This window comes from Lissotriton vulgaris, chromosome 3_1 (assembly GCF_964263255.1).
Source record: "Lissotriton vulgaris chromosome 3_1, aLisVul1.2, whole genome shotgun sequence".
NCBI classification, from domain to species: Eukaryota; Metazoa; Chordata; class Amphibia; order Caudata; family Salamandridae; genus Lissotriton; species Lissotriton vulgaris.
This window is the reverse complement of record NC_141689.1, coordinates 550,134,361-550,159,977: the sequence shown is the minus strand read 5'-3', so window position 1 is coordinate 550,159,977 and position 25,617 is coordinate 550,134,361. Positions and strand designations below refer to the sequence as shown.

General features: G+C 45.7%; 1 protein-coding gene across 1 annotated transcript in view; it reads left to right on the top strand.

Annotated features, from left to right (window-relative positions):
- OCLN (occludin) overlaps window positions 1-3,779 on the top strand; it is a 183,502-nt gene extending 179,723 nt beyond the window's left edge. The window contains exon 9 of the mRNA XM_086960820.1: window positions 1,357-3,779. Coding sequence (XP_086816946.1) covers window positions 1,357-1,458 — 102 coding nt within the window. The 3' untranslated portion in view covers window positions 1,459-3,779. The remainder of the gene's footprint in view (window positions 1-1,356) is intronic.
- The last annotated feature ends 21,838 nt before the right edge of the window (window positions 3,780-25,617 follow it).

Genomic DNA, 25,617 nt, shown 5'->3' with positions numbered 1-25,617 from the left:
TGCAATATTTTATGTCCTTGCAGCTGCGACGGTGGGTCCATGAGGCTAGTGGAGCTAAGCCCCTACGCCCCAATCACGTCAGTAGAGGCTGCAGTCTTCTGTTTTGACTCAAGACTGGTTTCGAAAATCCAGCATCTCCCCTAAGTGTTCAGATCCCTACATGAAACACAGGAGACGTAAAGAAGCGTCACTGCGCTTCATCTTGCCTGCACTCTGGTTTGTTTCTTTTATGGCCCGAGATCTCCACTGTGAAATGTGAATGAATGTGAACGAACCCCACCCTAGCGCATTCTTTGCATCTTGTGGTATACTGACATCGTGTGGCGAGAGCTCAGAATGCAAGCAAAAAATGTGGCTCTATTCACGTTCCTTGGTGCACCTGGCACTCCTGCATTAACAAGTATGGCTTGTTTAGTGCTGCTATTATTGCAATCAAAAAGACAGTTGTCGATGTTAGATGTAATGGACAACTGTGCAGCAGCTCAAGGGGGGAAATTCTTGAAAAAGTGAAGTATCAGATTGTTTTTAAAATACTTTTCCTATATACCAAAAACTAGCAGCCCGCCCTGGCGTTGCCCGGGGGCCGAAGGGGGCTGGGGGCTGCATTTTGAGCATGTTTAGTCCCGGCCGGGCCACCCGCCCGCCCACCCCGAAATTGCCTATACCGCTGCCCGCCCGCCTCCCGCCTGCCTCCCGCATCTGCCTAACCTCAGCCGCGCTCCGGACTTAGCCCCCACTCCCGGGCCCCCGCCCGCCCCGACATTGCCCGGACCGCCTCCCGCCTCGCCTTACCTGAGCCGCCGCGCCACTCCTCGCCGCACTTCACTCGTCGCCGCTCGTCACCGCTCCTCCCCGCCTGTCGTCATCACGCAGGTGTAGGTCTCGGTCAGCGCTACGTCGCGGCCGGCGCTTGTTTTAGGGGACTACTTTGTTTTTAAACTTTAATTTTTTAATTTACGTTTATTTTTTATTTTATGCAGCCTATGTCCATCTACACACCCTGAGGATTACAACAATGTATTGGGTGTGTGGATTGGCGCTGTGGTTCCCGAGTTTACCTTGCCAAAAGCTGTCTGTTCTCTCTTTATAATAGTAGTATAGATATAATCGCCAAGCACTCTCGCTATGAAGATGTTTGTTTGACTTTTACTATTTCCATGTTGAAAGGCTGGAATGTGCCTCCTACACATTTAGTTATGTTTGATTAGGTTATCAATTTAGGGATGAATGCGTTGTGTAATGTTCATCAGGTCTTGTCATTTGCATCTGACATATATACATTGTGTGGGGTTCATGTTAGTGGTGCTACATTGCATCGTGTGACTTTTACTAATGAGTTTATCTTATTGTCCTTAGTCTGCAGACTATCTGAACAGAAAGAAACGCTGCAAAGAATTGAAGAACAAGCTCGCCCACATTAAAAGGATGGTCAGTGATTACGACAGCAATAAAGTATAAATGAACATTGTTTTTCGCCTTTGGAAATGAAAATACATTTGATCTCTCATCTCACCGCTGAGTCAAATCCAACATTTGAGCCATTTCAGCAACACATCAACTTTTACAGAACAATTGTTGCTTCTTTTATCTTCCACTGATGTTTGGAACTTAAAATGTGTATTGGTGTATTTTTGCGCGAACTGGGTTTTATCTGGTTGACTATGTCAAGCATAAATTCTTGTCTCTGACTAGAATATTTTTTGGTATCTTGAATGTTACTCTTGTAATACCTTTTGTGTCCTATTTGGCAAATTCATCGAATATCAGGGACGCGCCAAGTTCGGTACTGCTTTCCTCTGAGCCCGGCGTTATTAGCATGACCAAGATTCTGACTGGAACCTCCGGAACATCTTAACAGGGTTTCCATATAGTGGCATGGCTAACAATTGCCTTATGTTTTACAATACAAAAAAACGATTTAGTAGCATGCCGGGTTCAGTTTAAAAAATAGGACCTACTTTGACAAGCGTTATTACTCTGGCAAACAATGCAAAATATAATTAACATTTTTTTTATGTTTTATCTTTAAGTCAAAATAGTGTTTTTACCACCTCCATTTTAAATAAATATGCATTTTAGAATTGTATTTTTGTATCTTATGTATATTGAAAAATCGTGTTTTTTTAAAATGCTACATGTACTTTTCTACTCCTGATTGTATATATGTACAATTGCAATATTTTGTTAAGGATTTAACCATTATAGTCTTTTCATCTTGAGAACTAACATAAGTGGTAATTATGTTCTACTCTGCTACATTAAATAGATTTGAGCATCATGTTGTTGGGAAGGTTTATGTAACTTTTATCTCCATAAAAAGAAAAGTTGTTTAAAAGTTGTTGGGGTAAGTTACATTGTATTTGTCTAGTTTGAAAAGTGTTTTGGATGCTATGTGCAGCGTGGGATTTAGTGACAGCTAGAATTGCAAATATGGAAGACCATCTTCAGGTCTAATTAGTGGTTCCCTTCCAGCCTGAAATTGCAGTTAACGTGGTTAAATGTGGCATGACACTACTTAGTTGGGTCTAATTTATGCCATATGGTGGTAAGTACAGCAAATATGAAAAACATTCACACCTAAAGCCAGTTTTGTACAAATGTTTGGCACATATTGTGGACATCAAGTACTTGGGTTCTTCAATAGATCAGTGGTACTGGAGTTAAATTAGGGACAGCACATACTACCCCTGCAGAGGTTTTGGATTTTTTTTTTTTTTTAGAATATGCCTGAATTTGAATAGACTACTTGAGAGGATTACCCGTTGCACTGTTGTTTAATAGTAACTTTCCATAGTTTTTAACCTCTTATGATTTTGGTGCAGTTTGCCTCTTGTAAAAATGGTGTATGTTTTAGATTTGATTTCCTTTCTTTCTTATAAAGAACATTGATCACCCCGAAGGTATCTTGCTGCTAGGGGACTTTACAAAACACAGCAATCAAAAGATTAAAAAAAAAACAGATCATCAAAGTATAGATTCGGTGATTCTGTAAAATAAATGTCCTTCATTAATAACCATAGTAATTTAACCCCTTACACATGTTAATTTCCATATTTATAATGTCCCATGTTGAACTGGGGTTTCCGGGGCAGGAGTCAGAGATGTGTTAATAAGGATTTGTGGCACGTGTTCAGTTTATCCAGTTCCCATTGTCATATCATTTATATTTGAGTGTTTGCCACCATCACAGCCACTTTAGAAGCTTGACATTAGTGTCCCAAATTGTGTTTCTTCTAAAACAGCAATACAGCCACCGACTAAAACATTGACATGCAGTCTTCCTTCACCTTCTAAATGCGCTATCTAGATGAATCCACACATGGCCAACTGATTGCCTTAAGCTGCCAGTACTATATCCACCCCTGACTTTGGATGTGCTGTCCTCGTTTTCTGCTTATTGGTTGTGCCAAAGTCTTTTTGACCCTTCTTCCTACCTTTTTTCTCTCCCTTTGCTGAGATGGACACTTTACCAACTCCTGCATTCGGCTTCTTGAAGCAGTGTCTTGTCGCCACTGCACTGTTTTGTGAAAGTCATTCCTAGTGGAAGGGGAGGGTCCTTTGTTTGTTTTTCAGTGAGTTGAAGTTCATGATCTGTTTGCAGTTGCTCTTCAGTCATGTCACTGAGCAAAAAAAATAATTGACCTTCAGTAATGCTTTTGTGCGGCAAGGAAGACTTTAACACTTAACACATTATTTAAAAACCTTTGCTGTATTTATTGTAGCAACCAGTTTGTTATAATCATTGTATTGGTACTTGATTAATAAATATTCAATAATCATTTGATGTGTCTTTGTGTGGTCTTAAGTCCTCCATACTTTCCACAGCACATTTTCTGTTTTAACGTGCAGTTATGATAGAGGGCAAAGTCTGAAGGATTTCAGATTTGCTTTTAATTTTAAGTTATGATGGTATGTGCTTACCAAAGGCCGGGTGTGAAGTTAATCTTACTTTGATATGGCTGAAATGCTTCGGTTGAAATACTTTGCAAGCAAACAGGCAATTTTACAAAGCATTTGTGTTTAAATGGTGACAAACCAGTGCAGGTGCACTAATGGGGAAAATTGTTATTTCTACTCTAATCCTCCTATACTTTTCTCAATTTTTTTTTATTTTTTTAAATTAAAGCGAAGTTGTCAACAAGTAGAGAGACCATATCAAGCACAACAGCCGGAATGTGCAAAGAGATATCCTTTTGGTCCTCTCTCTCTCCTTTTCCCCCTGCTGGCTCGACTTCTGACAGGAGGAAGGGGCTGAAAGCAGATTTTGCTGCTATCTTTCCCTCATGGCTAATACACCTCGTACCTTTGACTTGCTTAAGTCAACATGGAAAAAAGATTCAGGGGAGCTAACGGATGTGGACCGGAGAGCTGCAAGAATAGGCCCTAGAATGGTGACAATTTCGAATAAGGTAAAAAGAGAGGGATCCCTTGGTGAACTAATTTGACACAACCAGATAGTATGTGGTAAGTATTCTAGCCCATATAGTAGAAGTGAAAGTCACTAACAAATCAATAATTTTTTTTAAAAAACGTATTTTATTTTCAGCTTAAAAAAACATTTTTTTGTGTTACACAATTTAAAAACAGTACATGATAATTACATTCAGAAATACATCAGTATACACTCCATGATTAAAAAAAATGACAGTAAAACCAAAAGTTTTTGTTAAAAAGGTTACTAAACCACTTCTGATCATGGAAGAGGGAAAGACAAAGGAGAGAACAAATAACAGACAATCCTATTTTTCATATTAATACATATCAGGGAACTTGAATGTAAGGGACTAATCCAGGACATACTCTACTTATAATGTCTATGGAGAAAGCTCTATCCCTTGATTATGTGATTCCAGGCGTCGACGCGTTTCGATGGTTAATTTAAACTTTTGACCATCTTTTTCAAGACCAAAATGAATGTCTCTCCTATATCACTGGCACTGGATCGTTGCCAAATTTCAAGGAAATCCTTATGTTCGCCTCAGTCTTCTTCCAACTAAAATTTTTTATTTTGCACTTCATCAGGAAGCTTTCTCTTCTTGTTCGGTAATATGTATATAGAAAGCGTCTCCTATTTTATCCGCTTAAAGGGACCAGCATGCGAGGGAATCTAATTTTTGGTTCTCTCTTGTGTTGTAGCTCTCCTTACTCTTACATGGTTAAATTCCAATCTCAACCCTTTTGTGCAGTTTATTTTTTCCTGCTGATCGGCAAGTACCAACACTAATGCCTTTTTATTTGCTCTTGGCTCAGGGAGTAGTCCAAATCTTCCCTCTTTCCAGACCCCAAGGCGGTATTTTCTATTGCTTTCTGGTCCCTCTTAGGAGTACTCTAATAGCAGATATTGAAACAAAACAGCGTTTCTCCTTTCAATCTACCAGCTTCCTCCAAAGCGGATCTTTCCTCCTAGTCTCGGGTCGTCTCACGAAAAAAACAGCTTTACGGGGCTGTACGGAGTCTCTCTAATTTTATTACCCGACAATTTCGAATAATACAGTTATGATTAATTTATATGGTCTGCGTTACCCACTGTAAGCTTTGTTTTTTTGGTAAAACTCCCTCCCTTGATTTCTTAGGGTGTGGGAGGGATGTTGCTGACTTCTTTCACACCAGTCGTTCCTTTTTGGTGATGCATCGATTCTGGAATGGGGTAGTGCTGACCACCATGGGAGAGGTGCTAGGATGGCCCTTAAATCTGGATCCCAAACTGACACTGCTCTATGTTATGGTGGAACTGTACTCCCAACAGGTACAAAGCTGCGTTTCTACTTAGGGGTCCATTAGTGGCTAAGCGGGAGATTACCAGGGTGTGGAAGAGTGTTTCTTCTGGTTTACTCGAGATGTGGGTGAGAGGACTGGACCATTGCTAGGTCTTGGAATGCTTGGCAGGTCTATAGATGTACAGGCTTTAAACCTGCGAGAAGACAAGCCCCTTCTGAAGCTATATCGCTATTGTATTTCCAAGGGGGGTGAATCTTTGGTTACGGTTGTAATCATAACACAGTGCTATTTCTCTTTTGTGTTACTGTATGCTGCTAAAGCTATGATGTAGTTCGCTTGTCATGGTTCTTGGTAAGGCGGAGTAGGCCCAAGGAGATGAATGCCATGTATGTTAGTTATAAAATGTCAGATACTTAAAAAAAAAAAAAAGTGAAACCAAGTAATGATGAGCCCCAGGTGGCGGCCTGCGATACAGAGAGCAATGTGCTCTTTCAATAACCAGAATTTTGGAGTATGGCGATCTATAATGAGAATGACCAATAGTTCTGGTTTCCTCATGTTGGAATTCTGTCAGACAAAAAAATCTGGAGGTTGTGCCTAAAGCGTTCTTCAGAGTCTTCATGCCTAACTTTAATTGCGTAAGTTACCAGACCCATCTCTTCATCCCCTTCGCAGCCAAAGTCACCAAGAAGATAATCAACAACCAGCTCCCAAACTTCATTTAATCCAACTCTATCCTCATTACCTCTCAATCCAGATTCCGCAGCAAATGACATCCGCACCCTCCCTGACCAAGGCCACACTGCTGCCCTCATCCTACTAGACCACTCCGCAGCCTTCGACACAGTCTCCCACTGCACACTAACTGCCCGATTCCATGACACCGGCATACAGGGCAATGCCCTTGACTGGATCCGTTCCTTCCTCACTGGCCGAACTCAAAGAATCAGACTACCGTCCTTCCTCTCTGAACCCACAGAGATCGACTGCGGAGTACCCAAAGGATCCTCACTCAGCCCAACACTCTTCAACATCTACATGGCCCCCCTCGCCACAGACTCGGCATTGTATCCCACACCAATGACACCCAGCTCATCCTCTCCCTCACCAAGGAACCCAACATCCCCAGACCGTTTCCAGGAAGGAACGAAAGATGTTGCATCCTGGATGAGCAGTAGCTGCTGCCTGAAGCTCAACTCTGAGAAAAAACGCAAGTCCTCGTCCTTGGATCCACCCCCTCCGCATGGGACAACACCTGGTGGCCCACCGTCCTCGGCAACCCTCCCACACCCACAGACCACTCCTGCAACCTCGGCATCATACTCTACTTCTCCCTCACCATGAACCAACAGGTCAACGCCATATCACGTGCTTCAACACCCTGCGCATCCTCTGCAAGACCTTCAAATGGGTCCTCCCACAAATGCAGAAAGACAGTCACCCACGCGCTCATAACCAGCAGACTGGACTATGGGAACGCCCTCTACGTCAGAATCAACAGATCTCTATTCCTCAAACTCCATACCATCCAGAACGCTGCAGCCTGACTTGTCCTCTGCATCACACGACAAGGCCACATCACCCAGGACCTACGAGACCTCAACCGGCTCCCTGTCGAAAAGAGTGACCTTCAAGCTGCTCACTCACACCTACAAATCCCTCCACAACCCCAGACCCCAATACCTCAACAAAAGAATATCCTGCTACGCATCTAAGATAAACCTCTGCTCTGCTGACCTTGCCCTCGCCGAAATCCCATGCATCTGCAGAGCCTTCTCCTACATCACGGCCAAGACCTGAAACAAACTCCGCCTCGGCATCAGACATACCCCCACACTGCCGGCTTACAGGAAGACCCTCAAGACTTGTATCTTCGGATGATATGTAGCTGCTCAAATCCCCCCACCCACAGTGCCCCCCCCCACAGTGCCTTGAGACCCTCGCGGGAGAGTAGTGCGCTTTACAAATCCCTGATTGAATGTGTGAAGTGTAGTCTCATTGTATTTGGATAATTCATATTTATCCAGCCTGTCAGTCATTTTATCATGGTGACGAGTCAATTTTTGTGTATTGCTTTGAAGCAGTGTTCCATCTCTCTCAGTAACCGCTTCATGTGGGGTCACAGCAGTGTCATCACCAGACTTGGTACCCTTTTTTTAGTTTCAAATACCTATTTCTCTTGTATAGGGTCAGTCTTTCCTATAATAAAACCGTACAGTCCCGCATAAGGGGGGGGGGGGGGAAAGTGGTCGGGCTGCACAGGATAACCAGATATCAAATAGTCTGATGTAGGGCAGACAAATTCCCTTCTGCGCAGCCAGCTCAACAACAGCCACCAGACCATCCTTCAGTAGACTAGTAAACAATGTCAAACAACATTTGCAAGGGGAATTGATGTACCCAGAAAAGCAATCCTGGCAGACTGGCAAGTGTGTGTGTGGGAAGGCACAATCAGATGAACTGTAATGGAGCTCCACTCTGTCCGATGGTGCCAGCTGGGATGCGAAGCACAAAATGTTGCATACAGAGGTACAGAATGGCAGGGCATCAAGATCGTGGGTCACTGGAGTATAGCGAACACAATGCCAAGTAGAGTGCATCAGCAGCTATGACCTGATGGCAGTGCCACTTGAAGGTTCCACCTCCCCAGTCCTATATCACAGTATCTGCTGAGCATGGTACCATCGAGAAAAGCAATCTGCAGAATGCTGCCCCCAAGAGGGTCAAACCCAGACCACTAGCGGCTACCACTTGAGATAATGGAAAGCTAGGCAGGATTACCAACTGCAAAGGCACTCCTCTGTAGGTAAGCAGCCATCATGGAAGCAAGCTGACCAGATCCCCTACATTCAGGGCACAAGTCAAGGGTAGGTGGCGCCTACTCAGTCTTTTCACAGGGTGGACGTAGTCTACCGTGCCAAGAAGTTGGGCCCTGCAGAAATAGGCTAAACTTGTCAAACAGCTAACGCAGAATTACCTGACTGTAGCTACTATGGTTTAAAAAAAAGTGTTCTTAGGACGCAAATACTTGTAAGAAAACCACTCGACCTGCTGCTGAAAATTGCTCTTTGGCTTAGATTAATGGCCTCTTGAAGAGGTCCTAATGCCCTAAACGTAGAGAAGGAAAAAAGAGGCGAAATCCGCTCCAGATATTGCTTCCATCTTCCAGAACAAACATAAAAACCTTACCACACCAGCTTCAAATGTGAGAACAAAGGTTAGCCTCACCCACATACCCATAACTGTGATTAAGTTACTGTTGCTCCCAAAGTATCACAATTCAATCACATTCATGTAGAGCCGAATGTACCTTGCAGTAATAAATGTGAACTATTTGCGGCTCTGGAGACTCCTGCTGGTGATTCAGGTGAACCGTGTTAAGGGCACTAGTTGAGGATACGCGCCGTTAGACGCCGTCTACCCTGCCAAGAGGTTGGGCCCCACAGAAATATGCTTAACTTGTCGCGGTGTAATTTTCAGATGCTGGTACGCATACAGCAGCTTTGGTTCCTAGCAACCAGCAGGAGGGGTGTGGGTTGACCAGATTCGGCTGGGCTCATCAAAAAAGCTCACTTAAGGGGCCATTAGGCCTCATTTTGTTGGAGTCTCCTGGCTGGGAGCTATCAGGAGCCTCACACCTAGATGCTATGGAGGGGCAACAAAGGCTCACAACTCGTTATCACTTCACAGGTACTTAAGAGAGGCACACTTTTGACTTTCTTCAGTCCTTGTGGTGCACTGTAAGAATGTCAGAAGTGTTGGTCTGTCCCAGTATTTACACCAATAGCAACTTAAGTAACTATTTTTTTTATTTCTTTTATAGTGCTACTCATCCCATTGCAGGGTGTTGAGTGTTTTACATCACAAGTAAATATTATACATTGACAATAAATCGTGTGTAAATCGATGTCCAGGATGTGCTACATTAAGACGTGAGGGTTACAAGGTGTAGGAGCAGAGTCCTTCATAGCACACTGTGCTTATTAGAATGATTATAATTTAAGAACTGCAAGTAACAAAAGTATCTTTGTAAAAAGCAGTAACCCACTCACCCATTTACATAAAATAAAAATCTGTCATCTGCGAATTACATAATGTACTTTGCAGGAGACATATTAATACTCTGTGCTACTTTGATTTAAAACTGGGACAGAAAAAACAGATCTCTGCAACAAATACGTTAACCTCCAGATTTATTGTACCATTATTTCCTGAGATTTCGTTGGCACACGAAGTTTTCTGCAGCAGGTGCATTAACTAAGATATTTTTAAATGCAGACTTTGCAACCAATGAAGCAGAACCGATTTACTGCCATGTTTCGCAGTGTTGCCATTTCAGTTTCTTTGTTGCGGGGATTTAAGAAATAAATATAAAGGTTGAGGCCCAGATTTTGTTGCGGTTGCATCACTTTTTGGCACAACCCTGATGCAAAATCTACTTTTTTAAATATTGTAATGCCCTAAAATGAACTGATGATAGACCTTCAAAACATGAGAGGTCTTAAGATCAATGCCACTTTTTGGGATGTCACTTGCTGTGAGGTCATGGGTTGCAATGCCACTTCCTGTGATGTCATGGGTTTTGATGCCACTTGCGCTGTGATGTCACGCAATGCAATGTCATGAACATTATCACTTGCAAACTGCCTAACTTGAGTAGTCTCCGACTTATTTTGTTAATGACTTGTGTCCTGCCTTCATTACCAACTGGAAGCCTCTTGTTTTTTTTCCTTGGGGTTGTTGGTACATCCAACAAACTGATTTCTTATTAAGGAATCTGGTTCTTACCATTATTGTCAGCCATGTTACATAATTCCCAATATATTCGTTTCAGCCTTGTGCCCTTGCAAAGAACTTGGGCCTCTCCGTGACTACCTTGACTCTTGCAAGAAAATGTGATTCGTGCATTTTTACTGCCATATCATTACCTGCAACCATGTAATTTAGTGCAAATACCCATCAATTCAAATGAGAAGCAAACACAACAAATCAACTAAAACGTATCTATGAAAATACTCGTTCTTTCAGCTAAGATAATGTGGACTGAAAATCTATGGAGACAAGGTAGGAAACTGCCACCAGAAAATGCAGAGTAGTTAATTTATTCGATACTATCTCTCCCAATATAGTTCGATGATGAGAATAATGTCTACTGCAAGTAGAAACATCCCTGTTTTGCGCCTTGCTGGGTAAACTTGTACCTCTTCCAGTAATCCTCTCCTTTCTTGATCTCTCACCAGACAAGAGACAGGAGAAGTGTCTTCCGTATCATGCAATCCGTCGCTGCATTCTACTGGTTAATTAGCAATACTGCAAGCGTACCAATAAAGATGACCGCGTGATATCTTTTTAATGCAGTTGATGGCATTCAACAACTTGTTCACATATCACACAACACACAATATTTTGAGGAGGGCCCAAGGGCTAGTTTAACGACCACTGAGGTACATGCCCCATACAGTAATACCTATACAACCAAAGGTACCCAGTAGTCAAGGGAGTCTGTCACCCAGAACCACACCGTAGACGCAGTGCAGACAACACCCAGAGGAACACAACACACCCGATAGTGAGAGTAGACAAGGCCAAGTTAGGACTCAAGGACAAGTGGAAAAAATTCCCATCAGAGGCCACACTGTACCGCCCTCGTTGTACATCATTTGGGATCTCCCAGCCCAGGAGACTTAACACAGCGGCCGGCAGACACTACCAGTGCCGAGGTTAAAATGTGGGAGGGTGGTAACACATGAAAGTACGTGGCAACTGAAAAAGCAGTGTGGGGTGAGTAAAAGTAGAAAGTGAGTATTAAAATTAGGTGAGCTGGGTAGAAAGTCAGAGTTTATTAGTTACTCCCAGTCCCCAAGGCTAAAAATAATGTGCAAAAGGCGGTGTAGGAATTAATAACCGCGCAGAGTAGTGGTCGACATGTTTCAGCATTTATGAAAGAAGTTTTCATGCATTCTTCAGGACCAAGATTTTAAAACTACTGCTTTATAGTGAAGGGTAAAAGATATCACCTGCGACGATCAGGTTATGCTCAACCAGGGACTGTTATTGCATCGCATCAGACAAGGGATCCAAAGGGAGACAGACAGACAACATGAAATTAGAGAAAGTTAGTGATTTACTTTCCCGCGTTTTTTTTGAAATTATCTCAAACAAATACTGCTTAATAAAGGTCACAACTCTATACATTTTCAATTGGTAGCACTCACCCATAATAGATGGTTGAGAGGCTTCACCCCACCTGGCTGCGGCTCAGGTATGAGGAGCACCGCTCTATAGAAGGAAAATTAAAATGAAAGAAAGAGACAATCATCGCTCATTTCAAATCCATCGTTGGTGGATGGAAGATATCGCAGAACAAAAAACTGTCTTTGCTGATTGGTTCATTACAACGTACGCTGATTCAAAATATATATAAGACCTGCCGATATTCTATTATATTGTACGTCTTATTCGTGTGGTTTAAGGATGGGCTGGTTATGTTGAGACCCGTAACGGCGTGATCGGGATGTTAAGCTACACCGTGTACGATGGTTTTAGGCTAGTCAGGTACATTCACACTGCTTACCTATCAGTCGGTGTCTCCTGACAGTCATCCGAGCTGTCTGGGGGGACACCGATTGTGAGACTCGCTTAGTGTTATATGCTGTTTTTACAGAAGATCGAGTCACATGACAGGCACAGATCTCGTGATCACTAGTGCTGACGGGAAATGTAGTTCCCATGGTGTCCGGTGTTGTAGTTTCACTTAGAACTATGGTGTGTGATCATGAATGTGTACTGATAGAGACAGGTTGAACTCAATATGATTATTTAGAGAGACATCCATGGAATAGGCTTATTTAGTCCAGCTTTATCGCTATTGAGTCGGTACACCCATTTTTGTTCGATCTTAAACAGAAAACGGCTGACATCTGGACAAGACTCGGGAATATGTGGTTGCTCCAAGACTGTCCAGTGAAACTCATTGGGACCGTGTCCTTTCTCCAGGAAGTGTGCGGTCAGACGAGTGGCTTGTTTACGACAACGTACCGTACTTTTGTGCTCTTGTATCCTTGTCCTCACCTTCCTGGTGGTCATACCGACGTATTGCAGTTTACAGGGACAGGTGATCAGGTAAATTAGGTTATTGCTGTTGCAATTTGTAAACCTAGTCTGGATCCAAGGTCGGTTTGTGCCAATGTCTATACTCGTAGATTTGCAGGTTTGTGGGCATACCGTGCATGCCCCGCAATCCACCAACGATGGATTTGAAATGAGCGATGATTGTCTCTTTTTCTTTCATTTTAATTTTCCTTCTATAGAGCGGTGCTCCTCATACCTGAGCCGCAGCCAGGTGGGGTGAAGCCTCTCAACCATCTATTATGGGTGAGTGCTACCAATTGAAAATGTATAGAGTTGTGACCTTTATTAAGCAGTATTTGTTTGAGATAATTTCAAAAAAACCGCGGGAAAGTAAATCACTAACTTTCTCTAATTTCATGTTGTCTGTCTGTCTCCCTTTGGATCCCTTGTCTGATGCGATGCAATAACAGTCCCTGGTTGAGCATAACCTGATCGTCGCAGGTGATATCTTTTACCCTTCACTATAAAGCAGTAGTTTTAAAATCTTGGTCCTGAAGAATGCATGAAAACTTCTTTCATAAATGCTGAAACATGTCGACCACTACTCTGCGCGGTTATTAATTCCTACACTGCCTTTTGCACATTATTTTTAGCCTTAGGGACTGGGAGTAACTAATAAACTCCGACTTTCTACCCAGCTTACCTAATTTTAATACTCACTTTCTACTTTTACTCACCCCACACTGCTTTTTCAGTTGCCACGTACTTTCATGTGTTACCACCCTCCCACATTTTAACCTCGGCACTGGTAGTGTCTGCCGGCCGCTGTGTTAAGTCTCCTGGGCTGGGAGATCCCAAATGATGTACAACGAGGGCGGTACAGTGTGGCCTCTGATGGGAATTTTTTCCACTTGTCCTTGAGTCCTAACTTGGCCTTGTCTACTCTCACTATCGGGTGTGTTGTGTTCCTCTGGGTGTTGTCTGCACTGCGTCTACGGTGTGGTTCTGGGTGACAGACTCCCTTGACTACTGGGTACCTTTGGTTGTATAGATTCAACAACTTGTACCAATAAAGTTGGCCATTCCATCAACGTAAATTCGTGATGCTTGCACTTGTGATGAGCAGGCGCACACCAGCAGTACTATTACCGTCAAATACAAAGTTGTCAGGTTCATTGATCGAGATTCATTGATTGAGATTCGTTGAACACACGGGGACATGACCCCAACCATTCAGTGGATAACCATTAAAGGTACAGTGTAATGTTAGGGCAAAAAAAAAAACACAAGACAAAAAAAAGTGCAGAGCCCAAGAACGGAGGCACTCATGAAAATAAATGGGTTGTTGGCTTATCACATTTTTCGCGCGTAAATGTCTGCTAAGCTAGCCAAACATTTCCACAATTTATACGCCAGCACACATATGTAGAGTAGTCTGGTTTCATTCACCGCTGGAGAAGAGGACACCATTGGACATACTTCCTACAGTCCACCACAATACACGCTGATCCCCTGATATTCCCCTCTAAAGAAACCAGATCTCACAATATTTTGGTGCACCTGCTCAAGTCAACAAGCCGAGGTTGATTACATCAGCACCGAGTACAATCATTGCTGAAAGTACTCGGTGGTTAAAAAACATCACATGCTGTGGCTTGACTTATTTGCAGTGTCTGAAAAACACCTGGTAATGACACTTGGGAAACTAATGGCAATGCAGCGGAGATTGAGAGCAGGTATTGATTTTATGGTGTCTTTTGTTTGGGTGTGTCTGTTGGGTATATGAATGGTGGCCTTAGAATGTGTTAGAATGCTTATTCTTTCTACAGATGTAAAAAATTGCACATGTAACACAGCTACATCTCACCCACGGCCAATCAACCTGGATTGACCGCCTTCAAAACTAAAACAATCTGTGCCTGGAACACAAACTGGCTATCAGCACTGATCAAGGGCAATTACACCTTTTAGAAGAAGAAACGAGACCCACTCCAAACTGAGTACATTAGTAAAGAAAATAATGCATGCGGATCCCCTGAAGAGTTTCGCACCTCCCACCTCTAACCATTTCCGTCATCACCATGCTCCTTGGACTAAGCATATAAAATGGGATTGCTGCCTGTCTTCACCTCCTTAGAAGATCCCCTCAGGAGATTTCCCTCTCCTGTTTTTTGTAAGTCAGTAGGTATATGTTCAACGATCAGAAATCCTGCAGCTAGTAACAACACTCAATCAGAAGTGCCTCAGACCAATATGGAACTGGGCGATGCATAGGAAGTTCAGTGCTCTGGGAAGAGGGGCCCCTGTGGCGGGTAGAAGCACTTTCTTCTTTATCAAGGTGATTTAGGCAAGGTTTTGGAGTAGACCAGGTTATCACGGAAAACCATGCAGAACAGCTTCCATGCTCCCCTCAATAAAGCCTCCGCTGTCTACATGGAGCTTACCAACTAGTTACATTGGGCATACTCTCTGTGCGAAGTCAGTCCACACACACATGCCATTACGGTTGAGGGTGTGGATGAATAGTAGTGGAATCTACACAACAAGGCCAGTCCCTTTGGCCTCTAGGGGTTGGAATTTTCTTTTACTTGCTTCTTCTTTCGTACTGGCTTTCTGCTGGTTTGGTCAACACCTTTCCTCAAAGTCGATAGCGCTTCAGAAAAGGCATTTCTCGCCACGTTCATATCTTGCTTGAGATCAGCTTTTCACTCCTGCTGATCCTGGAGGTGGAAGCGGACGGCACCCTCTGGTAGGGATGTCACCGCAGCTGAATACATTGTAAGAACTAATGAATCTGTGACAAGGTGATGCGGCAATGGAAGCAAAGAGACCGGTAGCTCCCAGTGTCTATAGTCCTTTTAGATTATCCCAGTGGTTCATCCAGTCCCAATATGAACCCATGGTATTTTACTGTAGGACTCTCCTCCCTAGAGAAATCCAAAAGAAACGTGACTGTTAAAATGCAGTAGGTGATTGAAAACAAAGGATGCCTTCAGTACCCAACCCTGGGTGCTCGCATTGCTGTTGCCTTTCCCTGTGCAACAAGGGACCGCCAACAATCCAACCGTGGATGAGATCACAGTGACCACTGCGCCTGTCCTAGGCCTGGTCGCCCCCTCCTGCTCCCGCTGACGCCGACTGCCTCCAGAGCGACCCAGCCACCGCACCTACTTTCCCGCCGCTGCCTCCATGCGGCCCCGCCCCCCATTCGCCGCCACCTAGCTGACCCGCTCTCCCGGCTCCTTACTTAAGGGGACCGTGGACAGCCTTCCAGAGTGACCACTGCGCCTGTCCTAGGCCTGGTCGCCCCCTCCCGCTGACGCCGACTGCCTCCAGAGCGACCCAGCCACCGCAGAGCCGGCCGCTCAAACCTACTTTCCCGCCGCTGCCTCCCTGCGGCCCGCCCCCCGCCGCCACCCAGCTGACCCGCCCTTCCGGCTCCTTACTTAAGGGGACCGCGGACAGCCTTCCAGAGTGACCACTGTGCCTGTCCTAGGCCTGGTCTCCCCCTCCTGCTCCCGCTGACGCCGACTGCCTCCAGAGCGACCCAGCCACTGCAGAGCCGGCCACTCGAACCTACTTTCCCGCTGCTGCCTCCCTGCGGCCCGCCCCCCGCCGCCCATTCGCCGCCACCCAGCTGACCCGCCCTCCCGGCTCCTTACTTAAGGGGACCGCGGACAGCCTTCCAGAGTGACCACTGCGCCTGTCCTAGGCCTGGTCGCCTGCTCCTGCTGACGTCTACTGCCTCCAGAGCGACCCAGCCACCGCAGAGCCGGCGGCTCGAACCTACTTTCCCGCCGCTGCCTCCCTGCGGCCCGCCGCCCTTTCGCTGCCACCCAGCTGACCCGCCCTCCCGGCTCCTTACTTATGTCACCCACTCCCACGCGCAGCGGGCGCGCCGATTGTGCGCCGAAGGCACGCCAAAGGTAAGCCAGTCTGCGCCGTCCGCGCCTGTACCACGCCCAGCGCCAGGACCCCTGGTCCCCGACTATGCCTGCCCACACGATGGACCTACGACGCCGCCACCCTCATCGCACTCAAACCTGACCGAACAAGAGCCTGCCACCGTGCCACCCCGAGACGCACCCACGGACCCTTCATCTGCCAAGCCTGCAAGTTCACCTGCATCCGGACCTGCACCACAGCCACCAAGCCGAGCACCAACAACCTCAAGTGCATCCTGCTCAACACCCGCTCCATCCACAGACACGCCATCGAACTTTGGAACCTGCTCGACACCACCTCACCAGACGTCGCCTTCCTCACAAACCTGGATGAACGCCTCCTCCACACCGCCATCGCCATCCCAGACGGATACAAGATCACCCAGAGAGACCCCGTCCACCAGATTGGAGGAGGCATCGCCATCGTACACAAGAACACCATCCGCATCACGACCGACTCCAACGACACCTTCGCCGCCGCTGAGCACCTCCACTTCCAGATACACACTGACCCAAACACGACCCTCAGAGGCACCCTCGTCTACAGACCCCCGGGACCACGTACACAATTCAGCGAAGACATTACAGACTTCATCAGCCCGCACGCTCTCCGCTCTGCTGACTACATCCTCCTCGGGGACCTCAACTTCCACCTGGAGAACAACAAGGACTGCAACACCTCCGCCCTGCTGGACAACCTCACCAACCTCGGACTCGAGCAACTGGTCAACACCCCCACCCACTACGCCGGCCACACGCTTGATCCTGTCTTCTCAACCAGCAAGCACATCACCTTCAGCCACTCCACCGGACTTCACTGGACCGACCACAGCTGCTTCCACTTCAGCTTCAGAAGAACCACGACCCACCACCACCCGCAACAGGTTCCTCACAGGAACTGGAGCAAGATCACCGCCGAGCAGCTCACCACCTCCCTCAGCCAGAACCCACCCGCCAGCACAACGGACCCCATCGAAGCAGCACGCAACTTCACGAAGTGGCTGACCGCCTGCGCCGACGACCTCGCGCCACTAAAGAACCCTCCCAGCAGACCCAGAAGCAAGAAAGCCTCCTGGTTCACCGACGAACTCAAGGATTTCAAGAAAAACTGCTGCACCCTCGAGAAAGCCTGGCTCCTCGACCAGACCACATACAACATGACCGCCCTCAAACACGCCACCCGCAAGCACCACTAGCTTATCCGCACCACCAAGAAGAAATCACTGAAGGAACGACTGGACAACAACGCCCACGACAGCAAGGAACTTCAGCATCGTCAAGGAGTTCTCCAACCCCAGCACCGGCAACAACGACATCACTCCTTCACAAGATCTCTGCGACTCTCTCGCCTCGTTCTTCCACCGCAAGATCGCCGACATCCACAACAGCTTCAGCGCACCATCCACGCACCCAGCCGCCAAACCAACGCCCCCCATCGCCAACCTCCGCACCTGGACCATGGTGACCACCGAAGACACAGCCCGCACGATGAACACCATCCACTCCGGATCTCCAACGGACCCCTGCCCCCACCACGTCTTCAACAAGGCCGACTCCATCACCGCACCCCAACTCCGGGACGTCATCAACACCTCCTTCAACACCGCCACCTTCCCAGAGAGCTAGAAGCATGCCGAGCTCAACGCCCTACTGAAGAAACCAACAGCTGACCGCACCGACCTCAAGAACTTCCCCCCACATCTCGCTCCTCCCTTTCCCGCCAAAGTCATCGAGAAGACAGTCAACAAACAGCTTGCAGCCTTCCTCGAGACGAACGGATCCCTCGACCCCTCGCAGTTCGGTTTCCGAGCCAACCACAGCACCGAGACCGCCCTCATCGAAGCCACCGACGACATCAGAACCCTGCTCGACAAAGGAGAAACAGCGGCCCTCATCCCGCTGGACCTCTCTGCAGCGTTCGACACGGTCTGCCACCGCACCCTAGTTCAACACCTCAGCAACATCGGTATCCAAGAGAAGGCACTGGAGTGGATCATCTCGTTCCTCACCGGTAGAACACAGAGGGTCCGCCTCCCCCCCGTTTCGATCCGAGGCCACCGAAGTCCTCTGTGGCGTACCGCAAGGATCATCACTCAGCCCAACCCTCTTAAACGTCTTTATGAGACCTCTTTCAACCATCGCACGCCAGCACAACCTCAACATCATCTCCTACGCCGATGACACCCAACTGATCCTCTCCTTCACCAGAGATCCCGCCACCGCCAGAACGAGCCTACACGAAGGGATGAAAGATGTCGCCGAGGGGATGAAGAACAGCCGCCTGAAACTGAACTCAGACAAGACGGAAGTCCTCGTCTTGGGACCATCGCCCTCCGCCTGGGACGACTCCTGATGGCCCCCCGCCCTGAGCGCCACTCCCAAGCCAACAGACCGCGCACGGAACCTGGGCTTCATCCTGGACTCCTCCCTCTCGATGACCAGACAAGTCAACGCCGTCTCCTCATCATGCTTCAACACCCTACGCATGCTCCGCAAGATCTTCCGATGGATCCCGACCGAGACCAGGAAGACGGTCACCCAGGCACTCGTCACCAGCCGACTGGACTAGGGAAACACCCTCTACGCCGAAACCACAGCCAAGCTACAGAAAAGACTCCAACGTATCCAGAACGCCTCCGCCCGACTCATCCTGGACATCCCCCGACGCAGCCACATCTCCGGCCATCTGAAGGACCTGCACTGGCTCCCCGTCAGCAAGAGGATCACGTTCAGGCTCCTCACCCACGCACACAAGTCTCTCCACGACCTGGGCCCCAAGTACCTCAACGACTGCCTGACCTTCTACACGCCCACCCGCCAGCTACGTTCTACAAGCCTCGCCCTCGCCGCCGTACCACGCATCCGAAGAGCCACCGCCGGAGGTAGATCCTTCTCCTACCTGGCGGTCAAGACCTGGAACTCCCTCCCCATCCATCTTCGGCTGACCCAGGACCATCTCGCCTTCAGGAGACAACTCAAGACCTGGCTGTTCGAGCAATAGCGGACCCCTTCCCCCAAGCGCCTTGAGACCCTGCCGGGTGAGTAGTGCGCTATACAAATGTTATGATTGATTGATTGATTGATTGATTGAGATGACCTGAGGGCCTGTAAATCCCTGGAAGCCACCTTTCGCTGGTAAGAGGGACCATAGTTCTATTTGGAGCCCTAAGAGACAGTATCAGAGATCTGGGCAGTGATCCCACAGCTGCATCCTGCAGAGGAACACACCAATTTGTGTCTATTCTCTTCCAGGATCAACGTGCAACATGGCAAGTCATACAGGGGTTGACATAAGTATTGACGAAGCTACCCGATTTTGCTTATTTCAGGTGGGTTTTCGGTTTTATTTGGCAATAAATATTTTGTAAGAATCTTGAGAGTACAAACCGAACACACATGCAGGCATCTATGTACACAGAATAAGCAAAGTCACAGGTAAAACTTACAAGTACACATTTATTAGTCACATGGCCATATGCATTCAGTGACCCATGGATGGGTGGAAGGCTGTACATGTATACAACAGTGGGTGGGCTGGTTAATGGCTTGGTATGAGAGCACAGATATATGGACACAAGAGGGGTGGATGGATACATGGGTAAGTAAGATGGATGAATGCATAAAAGGGTGGGTGGATGCATGAGTAGATGAATGACTACACGGGTGGCTAAGTATGAATACATGAACAGATAAATACTCCTGTTGATCCTGTTGATCTAAAATTGCTTTTAGAATCGGTCTACCTTTTATTTGCAACCCCAATAAAAACCAAAATCCTCATGTAAATGTTATGTTCTACATCACCCACAATCGCATAAAGTAGCATACAAGCCTATCAGTATATCAAAAAACGGTTGTATAAGTGCTTAAAATAGTAGTCCTATGGCCTGAAGCTCAATGCACTAAATAAGTTGGCCAGGGTTCTCGTAAGTATGGAGCTGGAGTGGGGTTTTAGACAAGGGGCATTAAGAGGTAGAGCCTGATGGCAAAAGATGTATATCTTAAATAATTTGTCAGAACTCACAAGTGCCATTAAAAGCACTGCCAATGACAGCAGATGTTTAGAGAGGTTAAAGTGGCAGAGCGCTGCATCTCAAGCTATGTAAAATATACATTAATAGAAGAGAGATGGACATGGGGATTTACAACAGTTTGGTTCTGGGGTGAGGGAGATTTGACCAGTAGTGGATGCGTCAGCCTGCAAAATGGTTCCAGCTAATCCTGTAACCCAGTCTTTATGGGGCCTTCATGGGTCCATGATACTGGTATACCGGTTGTAATGAAAATGCATAATTGTATTAACATGCTCTGATCAACAGATAATGAATTCAAGATAATCTGCTGAGAAGCTGTTTTTCACTGTCACCATCTCTCCTTTATACACAGTCATCTTTGTCCTTTCCTCGCCTTTCATTCAGTGTACAGCGAATATTTTGTAAACAATGTTTTGAAACGCGTCATTCTTTCATGTACAACGTGATTCTTCATTCTTGAATTCGTTTACATGCTATTTGGCATAGTGAATGTTTTTCCAAGGTCTCACCTAATGGGACCATGATGTGAATCTCATGACCACTTAACCTTTATTTGTAGCGCTTTGTTATAACTTCGAGGCTCCACGGAGGAAGGGAACTACATTATATGTTCTTTGGGATGATGTTGACAATTACATTTGAAATTGTATCATTTTTGCTTTAATATGATTGGGTGAGACTTCCAGAACTTTTCACATAATTGTATTGTATTACACCCTATAGAATGAGCTTCATCCAGAGGGTGTTGGTCGCACTCTTACTTGATCTTTAGGGGCCGACTCTGTCTGATCTCTGATTCCTGACCTATTCATTGCATTGAAATATACTTTGATCTGCTATAGCATATATTGCATTTTATAGTGAGCTTCATGCTAATTAGGACAAAAAACTAACTTGTTGCCATTTATGTTGCTTTCTGTAATGCCTTTGACCTTCATGGTTGTCACTATAATACTTTTCAGTCTTATCTGATTGTGAAGCCTAAATTGCTTTACATCTGATTCAGAAATTATATTTGATAATAAATTTACATGTTGACCAGATCCAGTGAGGAGCAACTCCATCTTAAAGGGATTTATACTGCTCTTTGTTCATCAGTAGCGATTTAGATTGAAGTCCAAGAAAAAGGAGTTAATCGATACTTTACACATGGAAGGCTAGGCTCAAACTCCTGTGCTTCTCAGGTCTATAAAGTAAGTACACTACATTGCACAATTTAAAAAAATATCAATTATTTACAGTGCTTTGACTTGAGAAGTGATGCCTGAAATGCTATGTACAATATTAGTCAATGTAGATGAGGTGAACTACGGTTTCGTTGGCGGGTTGGAGCATATATTTCGTATATTGCTTCGTGTCTCACTTCTGTCTGTGTCAGTGCTGCACATCTCAGCTGTTTTTCACTGTGCTTTAAAGAGCACACGCGTGACATAGAATGATGTGTAAATATATGTTTATGGAAGGGAGGTTCTGGTGAGGTTAGGTCCATGGCGACCTAAAACTGGAGCAGAATAGGAGTTGTCAGGGGAATGGAAATGAATGAGGTTGTGACGATGGAGCAGAGTGGCTGGGCTTGGGTAGGCCTGGGATCCGCAGCACAGCTACTATTCCTGGGTGCAGAAGGCTTTGTGGGACTGTGGGGGAATGGAAATGAATGAGGTTGTGACGATGGAGCAGAGTGGCTGGGCTTGGGTAGGCCTGGGATCCGCAGCACAGCTACTATTCCTGGGTGCAGAAGGCTTTGTGGGACTGTGGGGGAAGGCGATGATACCTCTGCAGTTTGGCTACGGGTTAATGCATTTGTTTATCAGATGCAGTGGTGCGAGCGTTTGCCTTTGTAAGGCATTCAGGGTGTGGGTAGGAGGGTAAAGTAGAAGTTGGTTGTGGGGAGAGAGAGAACTGTGGTATCCGCTTGCCTTTGATATTTACAGTGCTTAGTAAACCCTGTGAAACCTTAGATGGCATCGTAACGACGGAGTGAACAACAGATTGCGTTGGCAGGGTGGGGCTGACGAGATACAACTGTTTATTTCAGATAGAGCTTTGTGTTTCACTTCTGCTGTTATAAACACTGTACATTATAGCCGTTATATACAGTACTTAAAATAGGTTTGTTGGGTGACAAAGTGGGGATAGGAGGCTATAAGTCACGAAGCACATTTTTATGGTTTTATTCTAATCCCCGCTCCTCTAAATAAGGCCACCTTAAAAAAAAAATGCATGGTAGGCTGTAGATTGAATTTATCGCATGTGATTACTTTTCATGCTTGGAGTTCTAACACCTTTACCACCTCCTGGAGAAAACGGTGACTGTTCGCTACTGCAACTTTTAGGAGAAAAGTTTAGCAAATGAATAACTAGGATTCATCTTAACATCTACTCTCCACTTTACCCTTTTCCCTATATTTGGTGTAAATAAGCACTGCATTCTAGAGTCGGGCAGGGCACATAACACCTTGACATTTTCCTCAGAAGGGCAGGTTCTTGGCTTTGCCATCAGACTCACTACCGCACCATTTGTGGTATATTTGACTAATTGGAAACCTGGAATTCGGAGATACTGGTTTTAATCCGATCTCCTGTTTGGTGTATTTGTGTGCTCTTATGCAATCCCTTTTTGATCATATTCCTAAGATTCTTTTGTGGCATGATTGAGACTACTTAGAATGACTATACAACCTGTAGTAAGCATGTGGTTAAAAATTGACTGGATAGTACAGGGAGAAGAAATAAGTGCCCAATCTCACGATATATTCATGACAATCCAGTGGTGGCAAATATACAACGTGTGCAGCAAGTGGCAGCGTGCAGCAGGTTTGGTCTAATATTTTATTAAACCGTTTGATACTAGACAATCATACTGTCTTTGGGCACCTGCCTACTGATCTGACCATATGTCAGCACTTTGAAATAGGCTTAATGGGAGACATACACATAAATAGCATACTTCCAGGACAGGCCTCCAGTCTGGTATTCATTACAAGATCCTGGGCTGTTTAAAGGCAGGTGGCTGGATTTACATTTCAGCAGATGAACTGCTCCTGAAGTAGCATTGTGCAGGTGCCTTTCTGCACAGCAGATCCTCCCACCAAGCCACCAATGGGTACTTTTTTCATAGATCAAAAAGGGCTGAAAGAGTGAGCGTGGCTTGTTCTTTAGGAGGGTTTATTTGCCGGCGAGCAGATATACAGAACAAAGGGCATCCTGTAATGCCTCTATACTAGCAGCAGGAAAGGCGCCCTGATTGCAGGATAAACCTGCCAAATGTGAGACGGTTGGCTACCATAATTGGTAGCCTGCACCCCTGCAGGCTATCAAAAAACGCCGGTCTAACAGGACAGTGATGTGTGTAATTACATCCCCAAATGAGGCCAATGGAGAAAGACTGTTGATGGGTTAAAGCGGCAGCCATGTCTGACTATTATTTTCTAAAGTGCAACCTTCTAAAGTCCGAAGACCAAAAAAATGGTAACTTGATAATTTATAAAAAGTAACAATTGTACTATATGGTTCTAAGACTATATTGCACAAAGACTGTCCTTTCATCTGATGACCAGGTTTTGTTGATGCACCATCCCCACCAAGAAATGAGGTGCAGTCTCATATTAACAAAATCATAAGTCTCACCATTTGCTTTCACTTAATTTCAAAAATGTTGGGAAAGTTACACGACATGCTAATCTGTCATTTAGCGTGAATTGTGAGGATGCGTTTCGCTATTGGAAAATGTGTGAAAAACACGTGGTATGGGCAAACTGTTATTCCTGCGTGCTTTTAGTAAAAATTTGGCCAAAAACGGTCAATAGTTCAGCACAGTGACATAGGTTTGGGAAGTTCACATAACTCCCGAAATTACATGAATTATGCTGCTGTAATTTAAATTTCTCCAGGGCAAAGTAGTGATTTTGAGAATGTTAGTCCTTGGACTTTCAAGGACATCGACGAATATGTGACCACATGTAATGTGCACTACTGGTGCAAAAGCGGAGGAAAAAAACTTTGGTGTAACAAAACCCTTACTTGGACAAAGTTTTGTCGACCATAAAAAGTGTAGAGAGATCTGCGAAGGGTGTAAAGCTCTTACTCAAACCTGAAGTTTAACATGCAGAAGTAAGCTTGATTTGAAAAGATGGAAATTTCAGCAAAGCTTATGCTAGCAGAAGTGCGACAGAGAAAAATGGAGCTCAAGCAAACTTTGACTATTACAGGTGTGGACCTTTAGTTCACATGGCGGCGAGCAAGTCATGCCCAGCAGTGCGTTAGGTGTGCAGGAGTGTGGAAAGAGCCCAGTTTGAGGTTTTGCGCAAAGCATCACAAGAGAAATCAGTGAATACATAGAAGGATACACTGTGGAAATATGCTTTTTAATGAGCACACCGGTGCAGGGTTCACCCTGCTCTGTCCAGGGGTCCTTAGACTAACAAAATGGAGATTGACACTGAAGCTGGAATTCAAAATAATAAGTTTATTCACTCATGAGTGAGACCACGTCCACACAACACACTCAAGTGTTCCAGGAGGTAGTGGCTTAAATACACAGACCATGGTGCATATATACTGAGTTTTCTGCACTGGTAAGCATGTAGTTACAAATAGAAGATAAAAGCATACACAGGAATAACTACTGACAAACATGGACAGATGGAGATCACTTAGTGAGAAAGCTTAGGCAGCGCCCCCCCTCCTAAGCAGGCCGTCAAAAACTTGGGGTATGGCTGGACTCAACCCTCAGCTACCAAGTCCAAACCAAAAAGGTAGCCGGGCCCTGTTTTGGGCTTCTGCAGGGACTTACACCCTTATTGGGCTTCTTCGATCCACCTACTCGCCAGACCATTATCCATACATCTATA